The following is a 25,019-nucleotide window of genomic DNA, read 5'->3' as shown; positions in this document are numbered from 1 at the left end:
TACTACTTTCCTCAGTCATAGGCAATGCTAATTTTGGCACACTTTGAAGGAGTAACACAACAGTTTCGCCAGCTACAAGCATTGAGATGGTTTCTGCAAAGAAAACAAAACCTTAATCCCAAGATATCCAGTCACCATCTCCATTACAACAGCCTCCAGCACTGCCTATTACTTGCTACTCCATGACTCAAGGGAAGTCTGTATTACAGTAGATGGAGAAGATATTTTCCTATTGTTACTGTGTTACAATATTTGTATTAACCTTGTCCCTCAATCCCAAGACAGCTCAGCTCACAGCCAGGGATCAGAGCCAGTCATATATCTTCCATCTTCCCTTTGACAAGGAGCTGCTGGAAAGATTTCAGCTGAAAATGAGCTCTTGCTTCAGGCTAAATTTTGTAGATTTTCTATATTGCTACCTCAAAGATCTCCTTACAAAGCAGAACTTCTGAGTTCTGACACTGTCAGCGCTCCTGACAAGTTTTATCACCCAAAATATAAGCTGAGAAGGGAATATTTATATCATCTGGTAAGACCAATAGTCCTTAGCAAAACTTACTTGCACTAAAACATAGACCTGGGAATCACTGAACACCAGTAGCTCTGCTTTCTCAGTGAAGTTTTTATTGCAGACAGGAGACAAAGGAACTTCTCTCCAGATGAATATGAAGTTATCTACACAATTTATGAGACTGTATGCATTGAAGAGAAGACAATTCTTCCACTTCTCCCTTAGGATTAACAATCTGTGTGATGCTCATGCAGCCACAGGAAACTATCTGAGAAGCAGAGACTGAAACACAAAGCAATCCCAGTTTGAGAATCAGCATCTTCCTGTGCAGTCAAGAGTGCATATACACATCAACAGGCACACAGACCCTGGCTTCCCTTGATGTACTCTTTCTTAGAAGACCGGCAGCACCAAACACTGTTGGTAACATTCAACTGCTTTTTACTAATCACCTTGCAGTGCAGAAAGGAAGATTATTGCTCCAAAGAGCCAGCCATCTCAAGGAAGAAGAGAAGAAAACCACAATGACTAATTGTCTGAAGTGCATTTATTCCAGTAGGCCAACCAGCTGTAAGAGATGAAATGGCAGTTTTTCATCCTTCAGAGTGCAAGCTCTGATAACAAGGGAAGCTTTGTCAAGCAAATTATTATTACTCACCAGCCAAGGAATGGCTGAGACAACCCCAGAAAATCATACACAGAAATGTACTCAGACAAGAAGAAAAACTTTGCCCCATTAGTTCTGATTTGACACATAAACTATCTTTTTTGCCCTTTTGTACCGTCACATGTTAGTTACACTGATTCTGTTACCATCCACACCAGCATGTTTTCCATTCATATGAGCATATCCATGGCTCATTTCCATCTCTACAAAAGAGACTATCCCATGGAGGTGATCCGAATCACCTTCAGAGGAATGGTTAACCCCCTGGGATCATGCGGCTGTCATGGTATTAGGGAGAGCACTGTGAATATCGTTTGTCCTGCCCAATGAATGCTGTCTAAATGCATTGTAAACACATAACATCCCAGACACGATGGCTCCCTCCATAGGCAAGTAGGATAACCAGCACTCTCCCAGGCATAAGATGTCCCACACACCTTAAAAGGTGAACCACTCCCCTCTGGTGTCTCTCAGCTTCAGGAAACTGGATTATTAGTTATCCACACGATGCAAAAGTTAAAGCTGTATGACAGGCATCCTTGCTCCCTGGCCACCTCCACAGGTCACACTAAGATGGTTTGGGACAACTCACATTTGGCTGTCCTCTCCAGTACTCAGAAACCCTAATTCAGCTGGGCTAGTATTGGCTCCTTTGTAAAGGTACAGGACAAGGGTCCATGTCCTCCCTTATCTGAACCACTGACATTAAGGGAGTTCTGGATCAGGTTGCACTTCCCCCTTGAGAAATGCTATGGGACTCATTTGCCTGGACATGCAAAGGCTTTGTGTGGCCTCTCATCACAGCTCCAGGCTACTCCTCCCAAAAATCGTCTCCAAACTTAGTGAGCCTGAAAAATTCAAACCCTTAAGGGATCCTAAACTTTTACATAACTCTTGGCTGCGTTTTGTAATTTTTCCTGTCTAAGCAGATCTTAGAAACACAGTGAATACAAAGAATACTTATTCTTTGCTAAAGAGAAATCAATGGAAGAGAAAAGACTAATTTCCACCTCCAAGGACTGGAACAAAACCACTCAGCTTGAGTCTTCTGTCAAGTCTTCCTCTAAGGAATTTTAAAGGCAGAAGGTACCACGAGGGACTAGCGTAATTCAACAGTTTGCCCTCCAGTACTAAAGAAAACTCTGTAAAGCATTTTTCATCTAAAAAAAAATAAATCCCTGGCTAACATGTTATGTGTTTCTCAACTTCAGGAGCCTGGATGATTAGTTATCCACACAGTGCAACAGGTAATGCCACATGAGAAGCGTCCCTGCTCCCTGCCCCCCCTGCAGGCCACGCTAAAGACATTTGGGACAACTCATGTTTGGCTGTCCTCTGGTACTTGGAAACCCTAATTCAGGTGACTTAGCATTTCTTTTGCACAAACCACCAAGAAGACCTCTCATAGAGGAGAAAACAGGTTCTTAAGGCAAATTATTTATTACTATTACTAGTATTCTTTTAGTCTCAGCTCAACAACATTTAGGCTTTTATTGACACTCTCTAATGCACTAGCCTGGAAGCTCTTGTGTTCACTGAAGTGATGCTTTCTCTGTTTAGTACTGAAAATAAACTATGACACTACTGTGAATCACTGTCTGTCCTTAGGAGCTTAAAATGTTTCTGCACGGATTAGGAGCAGCAAAGAAGACCAGCTGTAGAGCACATCAAGAATGATCCATGTGAGAAAGCAGTGTCTGAGAATGAACCAAGTGTTCTATGGCTAGCACTGAGGTTTTATGGCAGCAGATAGGTTGTTCAGTGTTGTAGGAACACAAAACAGTTCACGAGGAGGGATGGTCTAGAGAAAATCCTGAGCAGATTCCTGCAGTCACTTACGAGAAAAGAAGGAGTTCAGTTCCTGCAAAGAACACAAACTGCTGGCAGCAGTAAGCAATGCAGTCAGGTGAGAGTCTAAATGCAATTTTAAAAGCTCTTAATGAAAAACATTCTCTACAGAATTTTTCATATATTCTGCAGCATATTTCCCTACGCTGGGTACTGTTCTTACTGCTTTTAAAAGCACTTGTGTTGACCTGATTCAGTCCTTTACTAGACAACTGCTGTAAGGGCCACAACTATCCTTGGTGCTGTGGTTGAAGCCCAAATGGTAGCTAAGCAGACACTCACTCACTTCCCCACCGTTGGAATGGGGAAGAGAAATGGAAGAGTAAAAGTGAGAAAAATCATAGGTTGAGATAAAGACGGTTTAATAGGTAAAGCAAAAGTCACACACACAATCAAAACAAAACAAGGAATTCATTCACTACTTCCTATGGGCTGGCAGCTGTTCAACCATCCCCAGAAAAGCTGGGGCTTCATCACATGTAATGGTGACTTGGGAAGACAAATGCCATAACTCCTAACAGCCCCTCCTTCCTTTGTCTTCTCTGAGCTTTATATACTGAGCATGACACCATATGACCTGGAATATCCCTTGGGTCAGTTGGGGTCAGCTGTCCCAGCTGTATCCCCTTCCAACTCCTCATGCACCCCCAGCCTCCTTGCTGACAGGGTGGTACGAGAAGCAAAAAAGGCCTTGACACTGTGCAAGCCCTGCTCAGCAGTAACTAAAGCATCTCTGTGTTATCAACAGTGTTTTCAGCACAAATCCAGCACAAACCCAAAACATAGCCCCATACCAGCTACTGTGAAAAATGTTAACTCTACCCCAGCCAAAACCAGCACACATGGAGAAGGCAGCCCATGCATTTCGAAGAAACTAAAGCCTTTAACTTGCCATGCACGAAAACTAATTATGACATAGTACAGTCAAGAGATACAAAGGCAAGCCTTAATTGAGCTGAACAGAGCACCTAGGACAGGTGAGGTACAACAAACTCAGAATTCAGCACAGTCTGTTTTATCCAGCTTGCCCTCACTAAGTAGCTTGGATGTGTCTGTGGTACAAAACCCTTTGCAGCACGGACACTGTGGACAAATATCAGTCTGAAACGGAAATCCGCATTCTGCCACCTGACTGACATAAGGCAAAACCCAAAGAAAGTGGCAAAACCCTGCAGTGAGGGTTGGCATAGCTTCCTGTCTTGTTCTTCTGCTCACAAGTCTCACAGGAGTTACTGTCTGATGGGCAGAATAAGGTGCAAGAGCGGCTTGCTGCATCCCACAGACATAGCCTTTCCCCTTGCAGTGGAAAATTCCACTCTGGGACTCAGCTGCTCATTAAGGGAAACTACCCAGTTATTTCACCCTCACAGGTGTGGAGATGCAGTGGCTCTCCAGGACACCATGCATAGCAGCCATTTCCAGGAAACAAAAGACCAACTGAGGGAAAACATGAATAAAACATACCCTGTGCAAAGCAATAAAGAAAAGCCTTTATCACAAGCTAAAACAATACTGCACATGATTGATTCTTTAAGACATGCCCCAAAACAACTAAATGGTTTAAAGGGTAACTTTTTAATGGGGTATAGGTCAGAGAATATTTTAGGTGCTAAAACCAATGCCATTTTTACAGCAACCATTTCTTACTAGGAAATCTGACAGGGTATTTTCACTTGGTTTCTAACTTGCTTCTTCTGCATGTCCTTTAACCTTGTGATCCATTTCATTTAGAGATTACTCACTCACTCAGAATTGGGCCCATGTCAGCATATTTCTGTAGAAGCAGTGTCAAAATATGCCCCCTTTTCATGCAACACCAGCTTTCAGAAATATAGTTCTGCTAACTCAGGCTGGGGTCTCTCCTTCTCACCGACTCCCCCTTGGAAACAAAGACTGTTACTCTTGCACATCTGTAGCACTGTGGGACATCTTCACAATTCCATGGCTGTTACATGGGAAAACTGAGCTGCCAGAGTTGTTAACTCTAACCCATTCAGGGCATGTGTCCCAGCTCACCAGACTCTGTTTAACAGCAAAGACACAGGACAGGTTTATAACTACACCTTGCACACAAAACAGTTGGTGAACACCCGAAACTAACAATCTACTTATATTTGCTGTGAGACAGAATCAATGTTTCATTTGTGAAGCCCTTAAAATGTGAGGCAACAGATTCCCTTTCTATGGGCTGCATCTAACTTGCAGAAATCCTAAGCTGACTTTGTGGTGCTCGCAGGAAAATCAATCCAGCAAAGTACAAGGGGCTTCCCACCAAAATGGAACACAATTTCATTTTGTGAGAATGCAGTGTGTTTTGTTCTGTTAGCCCCAGCGGCTTAGGAATTGATTGCCATGTATTGGTGTGAAAGGAAAGCCAACCATTTGCACAGATTCTCTCCTCTTTTAGTACAAGCTAATACCACAATCGATGCCGATAGCAGCCAGAGGCAATTGCAATATGTCAACAAAGGAAGAAAATGCCGAGAGCTCTACAAGTGTGGGAAACGACTAGGCTGGAGGAGCACGTGGAACATATTTAACCATCTTCTCCTTTAACTATCAGAATGCTTTCAGACCCTCAGGAGCAGGTAGCAGCTGGCTGGTATCTCTCCTGCAGTCAGACATTTCAGTAAAAATAAGCAATCAGAAATGAATATATTAGTTTCTTCCCAGCTCCCGCAACGTGCATAAACACACCTAAACGTCCCCAGTGACTGCTGTCAGCACAGGATGGAAAGGTGGGTTTGTAAAACCCCTTTGGCACAAGACAGTTTTCTGCCACACCTCCTCTTCCTACCAGCAGCAGCTCCAAGCTGACTGCCCCACGAGCTGCAGTAGGATTCCTCAGCACAGGCTGGTGCATGCACAGCTCAGCAATGAGATTAATGGTCACAAGGCAACAAAAGTAAGATCAGGGTATAACCGGATCTGTCCTTGGGCAGAGAAAAGAGGAACAACTGGCTGTGAAATGGACTGTCTGCACATCAGGACATGTCATTGAATTGTCACTTACCTTTTTGCAATTAAAAATTATGGAGGAGTCCAGTGTGATGAAGTATTACAGCTGATAATCCAATCTCTGTCCTTTAGATGTTTTTTGCCAATCTGGCTCCCAAAAGGCTATCCACATTCATGCCAGGAGGAAGCATGCTGATGGGAATTCAAAGAGCAGCTGGACAATTTCATGACCAGCATCACCGTTTGTAAATCATGTCAAGAGTAAGCCCAATGGCACAGGCTCTCACTGACAGCAGAAGGCTTTTCTGAACAACCCCACCATTCTGCTAACAACAGCCCACACACGTGCAAGGTAGGAAAGACTGATTTGAAAATCACCCACCTGCCCTTTCATTTTCCCCAAGTATCCAGCTGAGTCACTCATCAGCACTAATAAGATGTCAGTGTCACTCACTAGTTCTCACTAGCAGGCAAGGCACAATTTTTGTTAGCTTCTCAGCCATGTTTGGGAACTCTCCTGCAAGAAGGCAACTCAGGAAATAAAAATACTAAAAAGCCAGGTGATTAGGAGACTCAAAGGCTTACATACCCATGTGTATAACTCTATCCAACACAGTTCTTCAAGCATTGATGCTTAGTAGTCATTCTGTCCCTTCAGGTTTCCAAAACCAGACACCACTGACACCCTCACTGCCATTGTTCAGCTATTACCCAACTTGCCCAAAGCACTCCATGGCTGGCCATGGTTTGTGTCCAAAAGCATGCCCAGAGGTGCCCAGTCACTAAATGACATCCCTACTGCTCCATCCAAAGACCTTGCCATCCTGAAAGGGCTTGGAAACCAGATACTATACCCCCAACAAGAAAGGCCAAGCTCACACAGACTTAGCTAACCCCACTCTCCAACCACCAGTGAAGCAAAATGAAAAAAAACAGGGATGATTCCATCTCCAAAGAGAGGAATGCAACCTATCACTGCTGGAAGATGCAAGTATTTGCCAAATTCCCGGCACAAGTGCAGGTTTCATTCTAACCCCCAGAAAAATCATACACCATCTCCTTCAGCTGAGCACTCACTGAGAAGCCTCTTTTATCCCAGGCCCATAGACTTTCTTGACTAGTGAAAAACATAGAAACTGTAGGATCACTTCTAGGCAAGCATGTGGCATACACAGCTACCCAGAGGTGGAAAGTGTTCTCCTGACTTAACTATAGCAAACCATAGCAACAACAAATGTGTTTCACATGTGGCAACATATACTCTAGCAGCTCACTTTTTTGATCAAAGAATTTAAATCATTAAATCCAAACTCGCAGATGAAATATGATCACTTTATTGGAAAATGGAATGTAACCTTCCACTCGGACCCAGAAGTTAATGCAGTTATTACCTGATGTGCTTGACTGCTTTGTTTTCTGGCCATACATTTCTGATGGCACTCTGCCTCAAACACAAGAATCACAATCACAATTAAAGCCTACACCGTGGCTGCTGTGCAGAAATTGGTAGGGTATAACCCTTTTCACCTTCAAATCACAGCTTCAAAAAGCTTAAGGCCTGAACAGACCATTAGGTCACCATGTCTGACCTCCTGTAGATCAGACCCTTAAACTGCACTGTTGGCTCTGGACTAAATTCAGCCAGTATTAACCGACTAAGCCACTTTCCAGCCAGGCAGCCAGTCTGGATTTCAAGACAGCAAAACAGTGGAAACCTATCCTTTTCCCTGGATAGTTAGTTCCAGAGCTTAGTCCCTGCTCTTAGGAACTGCTGCTTTGTTTTCTCATTGCAGTTGCATGTTTTCAACCTCTACCCATTTGTTACTGCATCTCTTACCCTAGCCTAGTAAATACGGAAGAAAAGAGACAATTACCCACTCCATGGACTTCTGAAAGAACTCAACAGCACAAATTCCTCAGGTCCTTGCTAAAAGATATTTACCTTTTTTAAATCAGTCTGACCATGCTTTGCCATATTGCCCCAATGTTTTAACACACCTTTAAAAGCACATGTATCATCATTTCAGGCTTTTTTCTCTTAATGATTTTGCCAGCTCCAATATGCAAGACACAAAGCAATAAAATACTAACATACCTATGTCTAATTTGCACGCAGCCATTTCAAAGTCTATTTTGCATTAACAACTCCCCTCCACCCAGACTGTTTTGCCTTACCAGTCTGTCTTCACTGTAATGCAGCATCCACAAATATCATTCTACAACCTATTTACTTGCAGACTGTAAATAGAAATGCTGAGTTGTGGCTGCTTCTAACAAAAGCCCTCAGCAGATAAGGATTCCTTAACAAACAGCTAGAATGAGATCAGTTCATTAACTCTTATCCTATCAGCTCTGGACAGTTAACTCCTGCAAATCACAAACACCTGTGAAGTTCAGCACCTCTTGTCCCCTGCACAATTACTTTTCCCAACCCTAGTGCTTCTACTTAGCTTGTTTGCTGTAGCACCTGTTTTCCTTTAAGCCATAATGACTTGCACTAATACATTCCCATCCTGCAATTCTTTATCGAGTGCATCTCATTTCAGTTTAGATATATTTTCCCCAGGACTACTGACAGAATAGAAAGCATACTGATGAGTCCTAAACTAATATGAACTCCTAATCCAGTGATCAACTCCCATCTGTCCCTTCACACATGCCACAAAGAGGAGAAACATTACTTACGATTCAAAGGAAAGTTCCAGCTAAAAACAACATTTAAAAAATCAAAGTACATCTGGACTATATAGTAAAGATTGGTTTGTTTGTTTTTTACTGTAGAAGTTGTAACACCTTTTGCAAACAACAGCAAAAATCCTTTTGATCCTATCTTGGGTCTTCAGTTGCCCCTCCAGTACAAGTGTACCTCCTCAGGCCATGCCTATTATATTAGCCCCATTGGCTGGGTGTGCATCCTGAATTCCCAACCAGCATCTAACCACAGAGCTTCCAGGGAATTAATAATCTTCCCCTCTCTGCTAATCCTCCCCTGTCTGGTAATCTTTATTATTCTTGGAAGGAGAAAGCATCTGATCAGAGAAGATGCCCTCAGGTTAGGGGGACAGGGATTGAGCTCCGTTAGCAAAAACCCCACAGGCCAAAGCTATTGAGCAGCTGTTGGTAAAGGAGGCTTACAAACCTAAGTCTAGGTTTCCAGCCCCATCTCTCAGCACTGCTTTAAGCAAAAGGAAATGTCTTATATCAAGCTACTGCTTTAGTTTTATAAATCTATCTATATATACACCTACTTTCTGTTCCTAAAAAGTTTGTGAAAAAGCTTTTAGTGGAGGGTTATACTCAACAACTCCTTATTCTATTCACACACCCTTTTACTGTCTTTTTTTTTTCCTGTACAAACCCAAACCTATGAGCTAGGATCGAGTTTGGCTTTGTTAATATTTTGAAGATTTTAAACTTTTTAGCACAGAAATAACCTGCCTCAAGCTTTTGAAAACAACTCTAAGAGCTTCTAAATATGATCAAATTTGAACTGTGTTTCAGTATCCGGCCTCCCACTATGATATATTCTTGAATGTTATTGCCTTCTTTTTTTTATACTTGCCTTCATCTCAAGCTTAAAACTGTACCACATCAGTGCTTTAAGTCCCCACAGTGCTTCAAAATGGATGTGAATATAGCAACACAACACAGGTGGTGGCAACCACTACAATTTCCATTTTAAATCTGCAGTTTTTCTAAATCTTACTGTGAGTCCTTCTGATTACTCAATGTGTATTCTTTTATAAACACAGGCTTTGCAAGAGGCCTGACATCTCACCTGAGGAATGACAGAACTTGTATCTTAGGACATACTTCACTTTCAAAAAGGAGATCACAAAAAAAGAGGAAATAGCAGAGGCTTGGGGCACATTCAAGTAACAGGACATCTTACAAAGACTGTGAAATTTTAAAATATTCTCCAACTACTCCTCCCTGTTTTCATACATTACTATAAAGTAGAAATACATAATGACAATTATCTGTCTTCAGATAATAAACACTAATTCAAAGAACAAACACTAATTCAAAGAACAAAACCCTAGTCATATTGCTGCCTATAATGCTTGAGGCTGTGAGGAGTCAGAACAGAATGCCAAACCCAACAGAGATGAATAAGACAGTACTAACTATAGAAAGTGACTATTCAGCGTTCTTCAGAGCAGAAAATTACAGCTGGTCATGGATTTTGACCATGTGAAACACTTACAGAATACTACACCTTGCCATTTTCCTCTAATTTTATAGTTAGTGCAGTAACTTAGGACTATCCATATATAGTAGAGACCAGTTAGGCAGAACATGCTGGAGAATGCAGTTTTCATGCTTCCTGGCTCTTGAAAACACTCAGTAACAATCAGTGTAAACCATTACACGATGCTTTAATGGTGCTCAGGTGTGCAGCCACAGTGTATGTTTTAAAAGCAAAGTCACAGGAGCAGTGCAGTCTTTTGTGTACAGAAATAAAAGTTCCATGCAGAAAATAATGGAAGCATTTATGCACCCTGAAGTATAGAAGCTACAACAATGAAGCACTTGAAAGCCAACAAAAAGACAGCCATGCTAGGACCCACGCCAAACTATGTGGTAACCAATAATATATGTTTTCCTCAATCATTCCCTGAAATAATCCATACATCCTATGCTATGAAAATGTATCAATTGCTTGATTTATAGCATGGTAACTGATCTAGTTCCAACCCTTCTGCCATGGGCAGAGATACCTTCCACTAGACCAGGTTGCTCAAAGCCCCATCTGACTTGACCTTGAAGACTTCCAGGGATGGGAATTTTTCTGGGCAACCTGTTCCAGTGCCTCACCATCCTCACAGTAAAGAACTTCTTCCTAGTATCTTATCCAAACCTACCCTCCTTCAGTTTAAAGCCATTCCCCATTGTCCTGTCACTCCATGCCCTTGTAAAAAGTTTCTCTCCAGCTCTCTTGTAGCCCCTTTAGGTACTATAAGACTGCTCTAAGGTCTCCAGGCTGAACCATTCCAACTCTCTCAGCCTGTCCCATAGGAGAGGTGCTCCAGCCCTTTAATCATCTTTGTGGTCTCCTCTGGACTCGCTCCAACAGGTCCATGTCTTTCTTATGTTGGAGACCTCAGAGCTGGATGCAGCACTCCAGGGGGGGCCTCACGAGAGCAGAGTAGAGGGGTAGAATCAGTTCCCTCGACCTGCTGGCCACACTGCTTTCGATGCAGCCCAGGATACAAGCGGCTTTCTGGGCTGCAAGTACACAACCTCTCATCCACCAGCACCCCCAAGTCCTTCTCCTCAGGGCTGCTCTCAGTGCATTCTCTGCCCAGCCTGTGTTTGTGCTTGGGACTGCCCTGACTGTGATGCAGCCCCTTGCAGTTGAGTTGTTGAACTTCATGAGGTTTTAGTCTGATGTTCTTAGTCTGGCAAACTTTTTTACTTTGCTTTTGGATTATCTTTTGCAATGAATAACAAAGTTAGATAAGTAACTACAGCAAAGAATAAAAACATCATTTCATAGAGAAGTCATTTATCATGTGTACAGCAAAGTCCCTAAACCTTAAAAAAAAAAATTAAAGGAGATGGATTTGATCAAGTTCAGTCCCACATTATACTTAAAAACATATCATATATTGTTTTGAATCATCCTGCAAAGCCCTCTGGTAATGTTTACTCACTTACTCTAAGCTAAGTCCTCTACTTGTCACTTTTAGCTCCGGTGGAGGGAAAACTTTCTGGTATCAAGTGACTATTATTCGAAGTACAGAAGTACAACCTAAGCCCCGCATGTGGCAAGCAAGCTTTGTAATCACGCTCTGAGTGCAGCTAAAGGCTCACAGATCTAAAAAGCCCAGAGGACAATTAATTTTTTCTTCAGTGCTTGCTACGGATGAACACAGTTTAATCACAAAATAAAGCTGGGAACATGCTGGTAGTCTTCCACAAGAGCTATGTGTGCTTGGCTCTCCATCTAGTGGGGAGCTGCTGGTTTTGGTTCATGGCTGAAGTGGGAAGGATTCCCAGGCCAGCAGTGGGGCGTGGCTCAGAGGGGTTAGCACTGCTCTGTCCACATTTCTTAAGGAAACTTTTCCTGTCTGACCATCCAGGAGGCAGAAAGAAAACTTTCGAGGCATTTAACCACTGCCCTTCCAAGTAACAAACATAACAGATTTATGGCCAACAAGATTGCCATAGGATAGTAATGATAATCAATACGAAATCATGAAGGATTCTCAAAAGTCAGTTGTTGATCAGCTGGTTGATCATTTCACTACTCATTTAATGTCAAAATGGTGTAACCAGTTTTCCTTACCTAACAACAAAATAAGAACATAGTACATAGTCCTTCCCATTAGGTTCTCAGTTGGATTTTCATGAGAATCTCTCGATTAACTCTTGATCCCCAGGCTATACATCATGTACCTGTATTTCAGGTGGGCTGGGCTGATATTACTGAGCACACTTCCCCAGCTTTTCAAACACTTTTGGCATATATGTAACATACTGGGTCACGCATTCATGACCATCCAAGATGCTGGTCTTAGCTGGGCTGTAATTCCTGGCAAAGCCAAGTGCCTCCCACAGAGAACTTCTACTGGTATCAGCACTACGGGTTATCGTGCCATTTCCCCCAGAGCCAAATTCAAGGCTTCTGGCCATTTCAAATGAGTGTATGCACATATTTTTGCTATCTTTTCTTTTAATGTACTACTCATCCTTTTCACTTGTCCTGAAGATTGTGGATTGTATGGTATATGTAATTTCCTCTCTATCCCCAAAGACTTACACAGCAGATTATATATTCCCTGTAAAATGAACACCTCTGGTTCAGTTGATGGTGAAACCTTGTATCTAGGTATAACTTCTTTCAGCAAGGCTTTTACTACTCCTCCTGTGTCAGCCCTTCTTGTTGGAAATGTTTCTGCCCAGCTGTCTACCACTATAAAATGCTTGTGCCCAGCCATGGGTGGCATGTCTGGAGAGCCTATTTGGTTGCTCTCCTAACTCTGAGCTCAGTCAGATACTTGAGAACTTTTGGCAAGCAGTCAGCTGTTCCAGGTTTTATTTGCAGTGGTATAAATTCCAGGAGCTGCCCATACTTTTTGTACTTGGCTATTACCACTATCCCTCCATGGGCTTTATCATGAAATCATCTAGCAACAGTGAGTAAACACTTCTTTGGCAGAATCAGCTTTCCCACAACTGACCATATTGCATCATCATTTTGAGTTGCCTCCCACTTATTTTCCAACAGTCTCTTTTCTTCTGTTGAGCAGTCCTTCTCATACATAGTCTTAGTCTGTCAAATTTGGCCATTCATTCTGGTTAATCATCAGAACCAGAACACTACATTGTCCTAGAGGGTGCCTGGCTCTGGCCTTTGCAGCTGCATCAGTGAGGGCATTCCCTCTACCAATTTCTCTTGACCAATGCCTGTATTGTGGGCTGGGCAATGTATTACAACAACTTCTGCAGGTAACTGTACTGATTCTAGTAAACTGTGTATTTCTTCTCCATTAAATACTCTTTTCCCTGCTGATGTAAAAAACACACTTTCCATAACATGGGTATGACAAGCCCCAAACGCTGCACTTGTCAAGGCTACTACTTCTGCTCCTTGTACACTTATCCTTGCTGGAAGTGGCTGTGCTTCCATTACCTGTCCCTGGCTCACCACAGCATACCCAGACCATTGCTGTCCTTGCATGGTAGTAGGACGAGCCACCTGCAAATAGAACTACATCTGGGTTATTTAAGGGCACATCAGTTAAATCTGTCTGTGGTTTACTTGAAATATGCATCATCCAAGGTCATCTTGGTTTTGAGGCTAGAGTTGGCCACTTCTGGGTTTCTTCTTTCAGAAATGTTTCAGTAAAACTGTTTATTGCTTTCCAGAAATCAATCCTGGCCCACTGGGATAAAAGGTATTCCATGAAGCAGCTGTGAACACTCACTGGTATGGCTCTTTACAATTTTACTCTCCTTTAAATACCAGAGCAAAGCAGCAAATGCCCTAAATTGGAATGTGTATGAATGGCATACTTGGCAACCCTTCATCTGCCAAGGGCATGCTCCCCAAGAGCTGTGTGCACAAGTCAGAGCACAAGCAAGAAGAAAACAACAGGCTCCAAACTAATAGTGATTATGTCAGCATTTCTCCTGAAGGGAGAGAAAATTCTCAGCCAGTACCACTTTGAACAAGTTACAAGTAATTTCCATTGAAAAATGTGGTCAAAATACTCTTTAGCCTTGAAAGGGAAAACCATTTGTCATCACTTTGCTCTTCCTTTTATTAGTATATATACTTATACCTAAGTATAGCAGGTGTGCACACTGTTCTTTCCTGTAGTAAAGATTTTTATTTAACAGCAAGTAGTTTTCTGCTGAGCTTGACATCCTGAAACCTTGTAAATTCCTTTCTTCTACAAGTTTGCCTTGACAGCCAACTTGGTTTTGTTTCTGTAAGCAACTAAAGAGTTGAAAAATACGAAGTTGCGTGGATCCAAGGTATGCAGTTGAGTGGAGTAAGTTTCCAACATAATGGAGATAACAAAGCATAAAAGTCTCTGAAGACTCAAATGTTTGTCATGTTTTTTAAATGTGTATCTGGTGAACCACAAGAATGGGGAAAGAGTGCCCAACTCCAGACTGATAAACATCAGAAGGGCCACTTTGATACTTCACTTCTGTGCATAAGCATCTCAAGTTAGTCCTGCTTATCACATGACACCTTTACCTAGTGGTTGTATCTCATTACATAATTAAGTTGCACAGTATTCTCCGGCCACTCCAGCTGCAGAAGTTGTTTCATCTTTTGAGTGCAGAATCCCTACCTGTCAAAGTCTCCTGTTACACCTCCAGTTCCAAAAAGCACTCTGGATACTTTTGTACTATTACCAGTGCTGTCCTAGGAAATAAAACAAAGAGCATGCTTGGCTTACCTTACTCGACATGTTCTATGTTCTCATTGCTTACCATATCACTGCAACAAGCTCTCTTGGCAACACTGGTCTTTACCTCAACTCCCAGCACAAATAACTGTGCCCTGCTGCACCACCAGTGCAGGAGAAGGTCAGTATTTACTTCAAGTTAAGATTTCAAACTTGCATTTTATAAGAAAAAAAAAAAGAAGGAAAAAAAGCTGTTACACATTTAGTGTTTTTGGGGGCTGAAAATGATAATTACAAAAATTCTACTTATTTCAAGTTACTGTTAAAGAAAAAAAATGAAAGCAAAACAAAACAAAACCAAATCCCAAACCCTGGGTCCTTACAACACTTAAGCCAAATGGCTTAGCCTTTATTACAACTAAAAGAAACACGGTGCTTCTATTTTCATAGCAGGATTCAAGCATCACAGGAAGTAATGGGCCACAAAGCTCTAACAATACAGTGTGTGGGGAGGAAATTAAATAAACCAAACCCAAATCTTGCTGCAGACATTACAGCTTCTTCCACATGGAACCCACAGTTTTCAGGACAGCAGAGTGCAACACAGAGGCAGCAACAGCATCATTCTAAGCTCAGAGAACATTCTAAGCCTGTCACACCAAACGTGGTATCACCTAATTGTGTCCTAAGCCATAGTGAAAGCAGAAGACAGGGAAATGAATGTGGGTTATTTGTTTCACAGTCCTGCTCAGTTCCCTTCTTCCAGCATAGCAGGCAGTTGATTGCCTCCATTTGGACAATGGCTGCACAGTCATTGAGCCATCTGGGCCTCCATGGCCTGCGCCGTCCATTCCGGGGCTGTCTGACTTATCTTCTCCAGCAGGTTGTTCACTTGGAAACACAGTGACTGAATCTGTTTGTCCCAAGTTGGCAGAGCTTCACGAGCTGAAAAGCAAAAAAAAAACCAAACAACCCCTTCTAAACAAAGTAAGTCTTAGCAAATCCCTTGCCTCTTCAACTGCAACCTTTCCATCTGCCACTGCCCTCGTCTAATTCACAGAGGAAGCTTTCCTTGCAGCTACAGCAGGCTCATTTTGGTATTCCAAAGCTACCATTATTTCAGCTGTTAAAAGCCTGACTCCTGCATTGAAAGTAGATTTGAACAGAGAACTTCCTGGTGAGCCTGTTCCTGCAAGAAGACTGATGGAATAAATTCACCCTTTTCTGCGGGTGAAAAGTCAAAGGTTCTCTCTCCATTATGGCAAACCCTGCCACCTCCTGGCCGCAGCAAGACACAGCAAGCTCCCTTCAGACAAGGTATTAAACCTAAATTTCCTTATCCTGTTGAACACTATCTCAAAAAGCTCACTCTGAAAGGTGCTAAAAAAGTAAGTTACTGTGGTTGAACTTACTCTCAAAATGAACAATTCCGTCAATCTGATCAATAAATCCGTTCATGCGACCCTCGGTTATCATCTGAGAAGCAATCTTTTCTGCCTGGAAGAGTAAAGAAAGATGGCAGAAACTTCATCCATTCTGAAAGAAGTTAAAAATCATTAAGACTTAACAGCCTTATAGGCTTTTCTACATCTGCACACGTTGTGGGGGAAGGAACCTATAGACAACACTAATTATGAAATGATTAGACATACTATCAGTGGTATCTAACTCCACTATTGCTCATTCCACATGGTGTACCTTCCATTCTCACAAGATGTGCTGGGTATTCAACCTTCCTCATAACATGAGATATTTAATTATTTCCTAATATTTAACTATTTTCCCTAATATTTACCACAGCTATTTTCTCAAGCTGCTGATGTTCCTTGTTTTTAAAAAAAAAAATAAAAGTAGACAATGGATACCTTGGCTGCTGGGATCTCTAGTAACGCTCCGAGCTCTTCAAAAGTAATGTTGTTGTAAAGCTTGCTCGCAGATAGTAAGTTGTGTTCAATAACAGCTCTATCCAGGATACTGGAACCTTAAGGGTTGAGATGAGGAAAAAAAAATTCAAAACACTACTATAAGATTTAAATATTGGTTTATATTGTAGAGCAAGTGAAAAAGCACTTTTTTTTTTTTCCAAAGTGTTACAAGTGCAGAAGGTCCAGATGCATCTGCCTCGCATCAGCGTTAAGCTACGCAGAGACAGTGCACAAAAAGAAACAGACAGCACGTGGTTGATTTTAAGGCAGATAGCTTAAACCCTTTTATTTAATTTCTAGAATAATCAGGTGTATCCCTTGCTACAAGACCCAATGTCTGAACTGAGGGAGTATGACCTCCTGTGATCAGTTCCTAGCTTGCCAAATGGAAAGACCACTGCTTTGTTTTTTTATTATTCATTACAGCTCTTAGGGTACAATTAACTCTCCCTTAGTGTGCTTGTGATAGACCCTTATCTAAGGGTCCATCGCTGTTGACTGAACAGTTTAACTCATTTGCCCCTTAACCTCTAGTTGAAGGTAAGCACAATATTAAATATCAACTAACCTGCATTCTTTAACTTATAAGGACAAACAGTACAGGTTATAAATAAACAACAAACTGACCCAAGGAAAGGACTGCAGGAGACTGTTAGCAAGTACTTTTAACACAGTTTTCACTTCTGCGACTACACAGTTATTTATTTGTCCCTAATCAACAAATATTATTCACTAGGAAGATTTTCCTGTGTCAGAGACCAGAATGTTTAGGATTCCAGTGAAGACATTACTTGACATTATTTATCACTATTCAGAGGTTCCAGAGCTAAGAAGGTGACAGTGAGATGGTTCAGAAAACAATTTGGATAAAGTGTGAGGTCCAAATCATCCTCTCACTCTACGTCACCTTCCTGTCAAGTCAGGAAGCAGTTCAAATAAATTCATCATCTGCACAGACCATTTATGGCTTATGTGCATGTCATGTGTTTCTAGGCATCCTATTTATAACACTGCCTTAGAACTGGAGAAGCTCAGAAGGACAGAGACTCAGTTAGGAATACTGGGAGGTTGTCAGTGAAGATGACAGAGAAAGAAAATTTGACAAGTTATCTTCCAGAAGAGTATTTCAAAACCCTGAACGGCAAATGGGTAAGATGAATTATAGCTTAGAAGCTTTACTGTGCCCATGAGGGTAATGTGCTGAAAAAATAATTTAAAAATAACAATATAAGCAATACTAAGTTCTTTTCCATTACCCTTCTTGCCTGAATTGGGCAAGTCTAACTCCCATGGATGAGCACCTAACATCAGGAGGTTTTACAGAAATACGTACCATCGGCTGTAGTTGCTTTCTGGTGAGGCATCAGCATAGCTGCAAACTCTTGCAGTTGATTTCCACGGATAATTCTGTCGAGATACATTTTCTCCAGGATCCCATAGGCTGCAAGCTGCTGGCATCTCTCATCCTTGAAGAGCGTAGCAAGCATGCGAGAACGCTGCTGTCCTAGGGCAGTCAGGAAGAATCCTCACAAATGAGCACCAAAGCACCAAGTATTTAGAGATAAACAGCAGGAAGTTATCATTGTTTTTCCTCAATACACGCAAGTAACAGCCAATGAACCTGTACTAAGGAAGGAATTTGGTTGTGCTCAGTTCCAAAACACCATTTGCCACTACCTTCTGCATTTTTAGCCAAGATGCCACCTTATCACTGGCAAAGACACCGAACTAATCCACCTCTGAGCTAACAGATGCCAACAGGCAATTCTGACACCGTGTTCATAACTTTGGATTCCTCAACAAATCTTAGTGCAAGGTACCTCCACACAAGTAATACACAAGATTACTTGCTTCAGGGGAAACACCTACGCTGGCTCTTTTATACAAAAACGTATTTTACCTGCTGATGCCAAAATAGTACAATGTAAAGCATGCTTCAGTGCCTCCAGTCGCTCAGTTTCGTGGACTATGCTCTTATAGGACAGCTCGTTGTATCTTTGGGCAGCCTCAATGAACTTTCTTCTGTAATCGAGAACTCGAGCATAGCAAACCTAGAAAGGAAGGATGTCTCAGAAAAAGAAAAGTAGCAGAGGTGGCTGCATAATACAGGTGTGCAAAACTTGCACGCTATCAAGTGACAGCTCCCATAAATATTGCTCTTCTGCATCTTAGGGAAATCTGTGTCTTCAAAGAATTAGCCTGACTTGAAAAGTCCTTGCTAAAGTATCATGGAAAGCAATTAAAAGGGCACTTCCCACCACTGTTCACATGTTAAATATTTCAAATGTCTAAAGGCCAGAAACTTAAGTACATGAAATATTGTACAGCTGATACTGTACTTATGTAAGGTTCCCCTTCACTATTGACACTGACAGCTGGCACTTAGGTAGCAATTTGTGTGTTTCAAGTGTTTGCTTTTTCCTTTCAGGGCTGTAACAGCATCTGATATTTCTTCCTTCCTTTGTGCTCTTCTACAATTTACAGAAAATATTTACACTTTCAACTGAGTGCACACTTTAAGAATTAGCATGGGAGGAGAAAAAAAGGAAAGAGAAAACCAACAAATCAAAGCCACTAGACACTGAGTTACACAGCTCACAGCACACCTGGTTTGTGTTGTAGAATTTTAAACACCATCCCCTTGATCAGTACTGTTACATGTAGTCATCACTGGTCATCAGTTACTAAACTCATTTGAGAAATTTGTGTATGAACTATGTACACAGTAAACCCACAAATAAGCAGAAAGGCCAGCAGTTAATTAACCACTTAAAATTTTAAAGAAGCTACTTTTATGGATGGGAATCATTATCTAATTACCGAGGGGAAGGGAGGGGGGCAGGGAGGTCTTCCATTCTCCCTAGTTATTGGATGCAATTTTTTCCCCCTCTTAGATTTACAAACAAAGGTGAAGGCAACATTCTCAACAATATTTCAGATGTTTTGAAGCCTTCTCAATCAGTAAAGGAAATTGGCATTTAAGGAATCTTTACAGACTTATCTCTGCATCACAAGGAAAGAGTTGTTTCATTATTGCTGTGTCTCTCAAGCTCCCAAAACCATTTAGAAGCTTTTCCCTTTGTCTCTTTTCTCTTTATGAAAGTTTTAGTGGCAGTATGTAAAAAAAACCAAACAACAAACATCTCAGTGTGGAATCATCTCCCTACAGAAAGAGAAAGCAATAAAGCAAGTTAGACAACCTTATAATGGATTTGCAGCTGCTCATTAGTTGATTCATTCTGCAGCAGGGAAGCTCGATTAATATATGCTTCTGCCTGAACAGGGTCATCATCCTCCAGATACAGCCTGGCAATTTTCAGGTAGGTCTCCAGTTTATAATCTACATTGTACTGTCTGTAGAGAAAGAAAAGCAAGTGCTCAGAGTTGCTCCAGAACTACCCTTGTTCCTAACTGTTCTAAACATATATTATGATTCTCAAGCACTTGGCAACATTTGGTTTACCCTGCTTTCTTCTTCCCTAACACCAAAATTAGCGCCCTCTGTTCAGTGTAAGGAAATTTGAGATGAATGCTAATATAGAACTGGCCCCTACAAACAGCAGTAGAAATAATGCTGTCCACCAAGACACAAATGTACACGCTAATAATCTGATTTTTGTGGATTGGAAGTCTGCCACAAGTGGTGAGCCATTTGAGTTAAGAAGCAAACCTGTAGTGCAAAGCCTACAGCAGCTCCTTCTGCATGCAGAGAAAGAGGACAGGAAGGACAATCAGAGAGAAATAACAGCAAGGGTTCTAAATCCAAAAAAACAAACCAAACCAAACCCACCCCACAAACACCTGAAAGAATCCTCTACTGTATTTGTTAATATCTCATTTCAAACTGTGTCTTCATTTTGAACTGAGAAGGTGGACACATGGAAGAACTGCCACCTTTCAAGAACCTTTCCATAACCTTAGAAGCATGTTTGCAAAATACTAGTAAAAAGAATTGTTTATCAACAAGACTAATTAACAGTGCATAACTTCTGATGCAGCATTTTGACCCACTAAACTCCTACTGTAATGTACAGTCATCAAGCTATACTTCTGTCATCTGACAGTAGTTCTGGCCTGAACTACAGTAGCTCTGGGAAAATATGCAACCCAAAAATTCTCACTCACTGATCTAGTTAAGTACAAAGAGAGCAAAGTACATGTAACAGCACAGAACTGTGTGTAACATACTTTTGTCCTGTTTCCAAAGGGATCCCCACCAAGACTTGTGCTGCATTTCTCCAGTCTTCTTCTTTCTCATAGATCGATGCAAGATGTTGCCTTATTGAAGCGACCTAAAGAATAATAAAATCAGTAGCAGAAACTATAAGAGTTTAATGGTTCTGGATTAACTGTCACAGTATTTGTTCTTCTTCCTGAATCCCCTCAACCTACACTCCACCTTCACAGACACAGCAACCTGCACACATGCAACTCTTCCCATGCAAGGACTCCTGTGTGGGACTCCTGGATCGAGTTTTAATACCAAGCTTTTAAAATATGAGTGCTGGTTTGAAGCACGTCCACTTCAGTTTCTGACAACATAAAAAGAGTTCATCATCAGGGAGTGACAAGTAGTAACCATTTATAAAGCTTTTAAAAAGATGAAACGGATCTTTCAAGAACTGGAGCACCACGATTCACAAGCCATTTGTTGCAGTTACACCTCGTATCATGCCTGTGAGACATGAATGAAGTGAACTACGATTAGATCCTACTGCAGAAACTTCTGCTTTGTAGGGCAGCTGTCAGCAGGTAAAATGTCAGTGCTTACAGCCCAGGTTTTAGAAGTAGAAGCGTGGGTAAAAAAAAGAAATCATCAGATGTCTTGGATTTAATTTATGCATAATCATGACAACAAGAGGCAAGCATATTCAGCTCAGACTTAGAGTAAAAGCTGCCTAAAAATACAACAGATAAAGAGAAGAAAATATAAATCGTGACAGAAATTGCCTTGCCTTTCTTCTCAACACTAGATCCTAGAGGCTTTTTAGATAAACAGCCTCTCAGATGATGATGCACATTCATACAGCAAAACACAGAACTGAATTGGAAAAGAACTGCAGCACATTCAGTAGTCAACTAGAACTGGGATCTGGACATTTTTTTCCTGGTAAAATGACTATGGCTAAACAGAACACACACACAGAGGTTGTTTATTTCTAAACAAAAGCTATCTGTCAAGATGCATGCTCTTTACATCACCTGCCTGCCCCAGTACTGGGGCAGAAGGCAATACAATGAGTACCAGTCTGTCTCTCAACAGCAACTCCAAGCTCAAGTATTGTTCCATTGTAAGAAGCCATTTTCTGGTAGCAGAGGAATTACATGCCCAGCATCATTACAAAGTGACTAAGTCTGTATTCTTTGCACAGTCCTAAATACTCTCTGCATTTAACTCAAGTTTTCCATGTACAGGAACGCAAAACTGGACTCCAAGTAGGAGTATCTGTTTTGAACAGCTTTTTTAAAGGCTTAAAATAGTCAGCAGATAAGGAAGGGGGGGGGAAGAGGAACCAAAGCCAAACCCTCAAACCAAAACCTCCTCAACATTGATCTCTCACCTGCTCTTCAAATGAAATAACTCTAGGCTGTATCTTTTCCAAGGTGAAGTGGTAGATTTCTTTGGCTGTGCTGTCAGGAAGACTTGGAAGATGGGTACAGAAATCTGTCAGCAGCTGACGTGAGATCACCAGACTGACATTCTCATTCACCACTGGGTCAGAGACAAAAGAGATGCAACATTTGTCAGTGCTTTCACTATCAGCGATCGTTTGCTTTTAGAATAAATTTGAATATTCCGATTTTTAAAACTACATCCAAGTGAAGGGGGTTGTTTTTAAAGGTTTTTTTTTTTTTTTCTTTCAGAAACTGACTACAGGTCACCAGAGTTCTAACCCCTGGCACATAATAATGAATTTTTCACTACAATTTATAGTTTAGGGAGGTGTTTCATGCTGAATCACTGTCCTCAGTTGCTGAAATATCTTGGAAAAAGTAAACCCTTTAGGCTTAGTCTCACTAAGTTTACTCTCAACTCTAAAAGAACTACAACAGGTGTAATTTACAGAGGTGTTCAATAAGCCAAACACCCAATACAACACAAAAAACCCCTTAATAATTCCATTCCCTCTGAACTTCTGAATGAGGTGATGACAGTTCCTCTTCCTGTTGTGTTTGAGTTCCAACAGGACCCAAACATCATGTATTTATGTAGCCTCAGGCAGAGCTTGCAAATATGCAACCCCACAGACTTCTGGCCTTCAGTCAGCGTGTAACCAATTCTACTTACTTGCTTCCACAAAAGCTTTCAAAGCTTCAAGTTGTTCTACACCCGACAGCTGAATGGCTTTTTCCAATATTTGACGGTATCTGTCCAAGATTGGGAAAAAAAAAAAAAGTTAAAAATCACTCACAGGGCACATTTTGCCACTAAGAAGTTCTGCCTCTCTGCTTATTTTCTATGTCAGAGCCCTAATTTTGTTTATATTTTCTATGCCTTGAGGTGGCAATTTTCCAAGGAATATGTTCTCAAAGGTCATGAACATTCACCTGGAACTGATATCTGGCTCTTCTTAAATCCCAGGACTAGATTCTCAGACAACATAGCTCATCACGTTATCTGGGAATGTATGCGCAATCTTGAAGGTTTAAAAAAAAAAATAATAATCACATGGCTAGGATAGTGAACAGAAAAAGTAATGAAAACTATTATCGTTCATGGGTTCAGCCTAATAAAGAAAAAAATGTTTAAAGTGCCACATTCAGTGAGACTGAGAAACAGTGTTGTGAGGGGTGAACAGCATGTTATATCCACTTGACAGGAGGACAGCGCAGGACTTGTGCATTTCCAAGTGCTTATTCCTGCACAAATGGCAACTTAGAGCTCATTAAACTTCGCCTCAGCGTGTGCGACACTGATGAAGTGCTACATTCACGCTGAAGCCACATTTTGGGGGGGAAATTTTCTTGGTTTTACACCACAAGTCCTAAAAGTGACTCAGCCTCCCTAGAACATAAGCAACTGGACTGGGACTCCCAAGAATTCCAGGTGGCCGATCCGCATGTCCCGGGGGAGTAAAAATCCACGAGACACATCGCGCCGCGAGCAGTTCAACCCCCGAGGTTTGCCGTCCAAAATAATAAAATAATAATAATGAAAATAATAGAAAGGATAATAATTATTAATAATAGCAATAGTAGAGTCGTTGACGTATCTATGGCAGCCGGGGCAAATCAACTCCCTGACCTATCGCTGTGGCACAGCAGCCGAGCTCTGAGGGGCGGGCGGACACGCGAGGAGCCCGTAAACAAACAAAAAGAAGAAATTACAGAACGACGAGGTGAAATATTTCCGTGTCCTTTTTATTTAAAGCAGCGCGGCCGCTGGGCAAGACCCGCCTCGTCCCTCCCAGGGCCCGGCGCCCCCCTCTCGACCCCGCTCCGGCTCGCACCCCTCGGCCCCGCCGCGGGGACGACTCACTTTCCCGCCAGGTCCTTGTGGGAGCCGCTGGAGTTCATGAGCTGCGCCAGGTCCTGCCTCACTGCGCCCGCCGCCATCTTGGGAGCCGCCACCGCCTCCTCCCACCATGGAGCCGCGCGCGCGGCGGCGGGGGCGGTCACGTGACCGCGGGGGGTGGTGTGTGTGGAAAGAGCGCGGGCAGCGGGAGCGGGACGGGGCCGCGCCGGGCGGGCCCCGCGCGCGATATCCCACGGGGCAGGCGCGCGCGCGCAAATCCCACGCGCGGGGAAAGGCCGCGGCTTCCTCCCTGCCTCCTCTTCCTCCTCCTCTTCTTCTTCTTCTTCCCGCGGGTGGCGCCCGCGCGGCCCCGGAAGCGGCCGGCGGGGCGGGGCGGGTCCCGGAAGCGCGGGGCGCTGCTGCGCCGGCGGTTGCCAGGGCGGCGCGGCGCAGTATTATGGGATGCGGCGGGGGAATGGCGCGGGGCGCGTGATTTTGAACAAACGCGGCGGCGGGATCGGCGCGGGCGCGGCCGCCGCCGCGGCCCCCGGGAGCGGCACCGGGGGGGCGCCGGCACCGTGCAGAGGCACCGCCAGCGCAGGAGGAGGGAGAGCACCCGCCCGCCCGGTGAGTGCGAGGGGCGGGAAAGCGGCGGCGGGAGGACGGGGAAGGGGGTGCCGGGCACGGCTGACAGCCGCCTCCCGCCAGGAAGGAGCAGGCCCGGCCTCGCCGGGCGCTCTGCCCACGGCGGGCCGTGCTCCCGGGCGGCCCCACCGGCCTCCCC

General features: G+C 42.8%; 2 protein-coding genes across 4 annotated transcripts in view; one reads left to right on the top strand and one right to left on the bottom strand.

Annotated features, from left to right (window-relative positions):
- Nucleotides 1-15,230: 15,230 nt before the first annotated feature.
- COPS4 (COP9 signalosome subunit 4) lies at nt 15,231-24,608 on the bottom strand. Its single transcript, XM_064651667.1, has 10 exons — nt 24,260-24,608; nt 23,069-23,148; nt 22,341-22,492; nt 20,968-21,071; nt 19,980-20,133; nt 18,680-18,830; nt 18,113-18,283; nt 16,720-16,835; nt 16,267-16,351; nt 15,231-15,799 (listed from the first exon to the last, which is right to left on the bottom strand). Exons 1-10 carry the CDS (start codon nt 24,334-24,336, stop codon nt 15,666-15,668), a joined length of 1,224 nt encoding a protein of 407 aa, XP_064507737.1. The 5' UTR covers nt 24,337-24,608; the 3' UTR covers nt 15,231-15,665.
- LIN54 (lin-54 DREAM MuvB core complex component) overlaps nt 24,608-25,019 on the top strand; it is a 44,069-nt gene continuing 43,657 nt past the window's right edge. For all 3 annotated transcript variants that reach the window (XM_064651657.1, XM_064651653.1, XM_064651652.1), the window contains exon 1: nt 24,608-24,862. The gene's annotated coding sequence lies outside the window, so the exon portion shown is untranslated. The remainder of the gene's footprint in view (nt 24,863-25,019) is intronic.

The sequence above is a fragment of the Pseudopipra pipra genome, chromosome 4, assembly GCF_036250125.1.
Source record: "Pseudopipra pipra isolate bDixPip1 chromosome 4, bDixPip1.hap1, whole genome shotgun sequence".
Classification (NCBI taxonomy): Eukaryota; Metazoa; Chordata; class Aves; order Passeriformes; family Pipridae; genus Pseudopipra; species Pseudopipra pipra.
The sequence above is the reverse complement of the archived record's forward strand: the minus strand, read 5'-3'. Positions and strand labels throughout refer to the sequence as shown.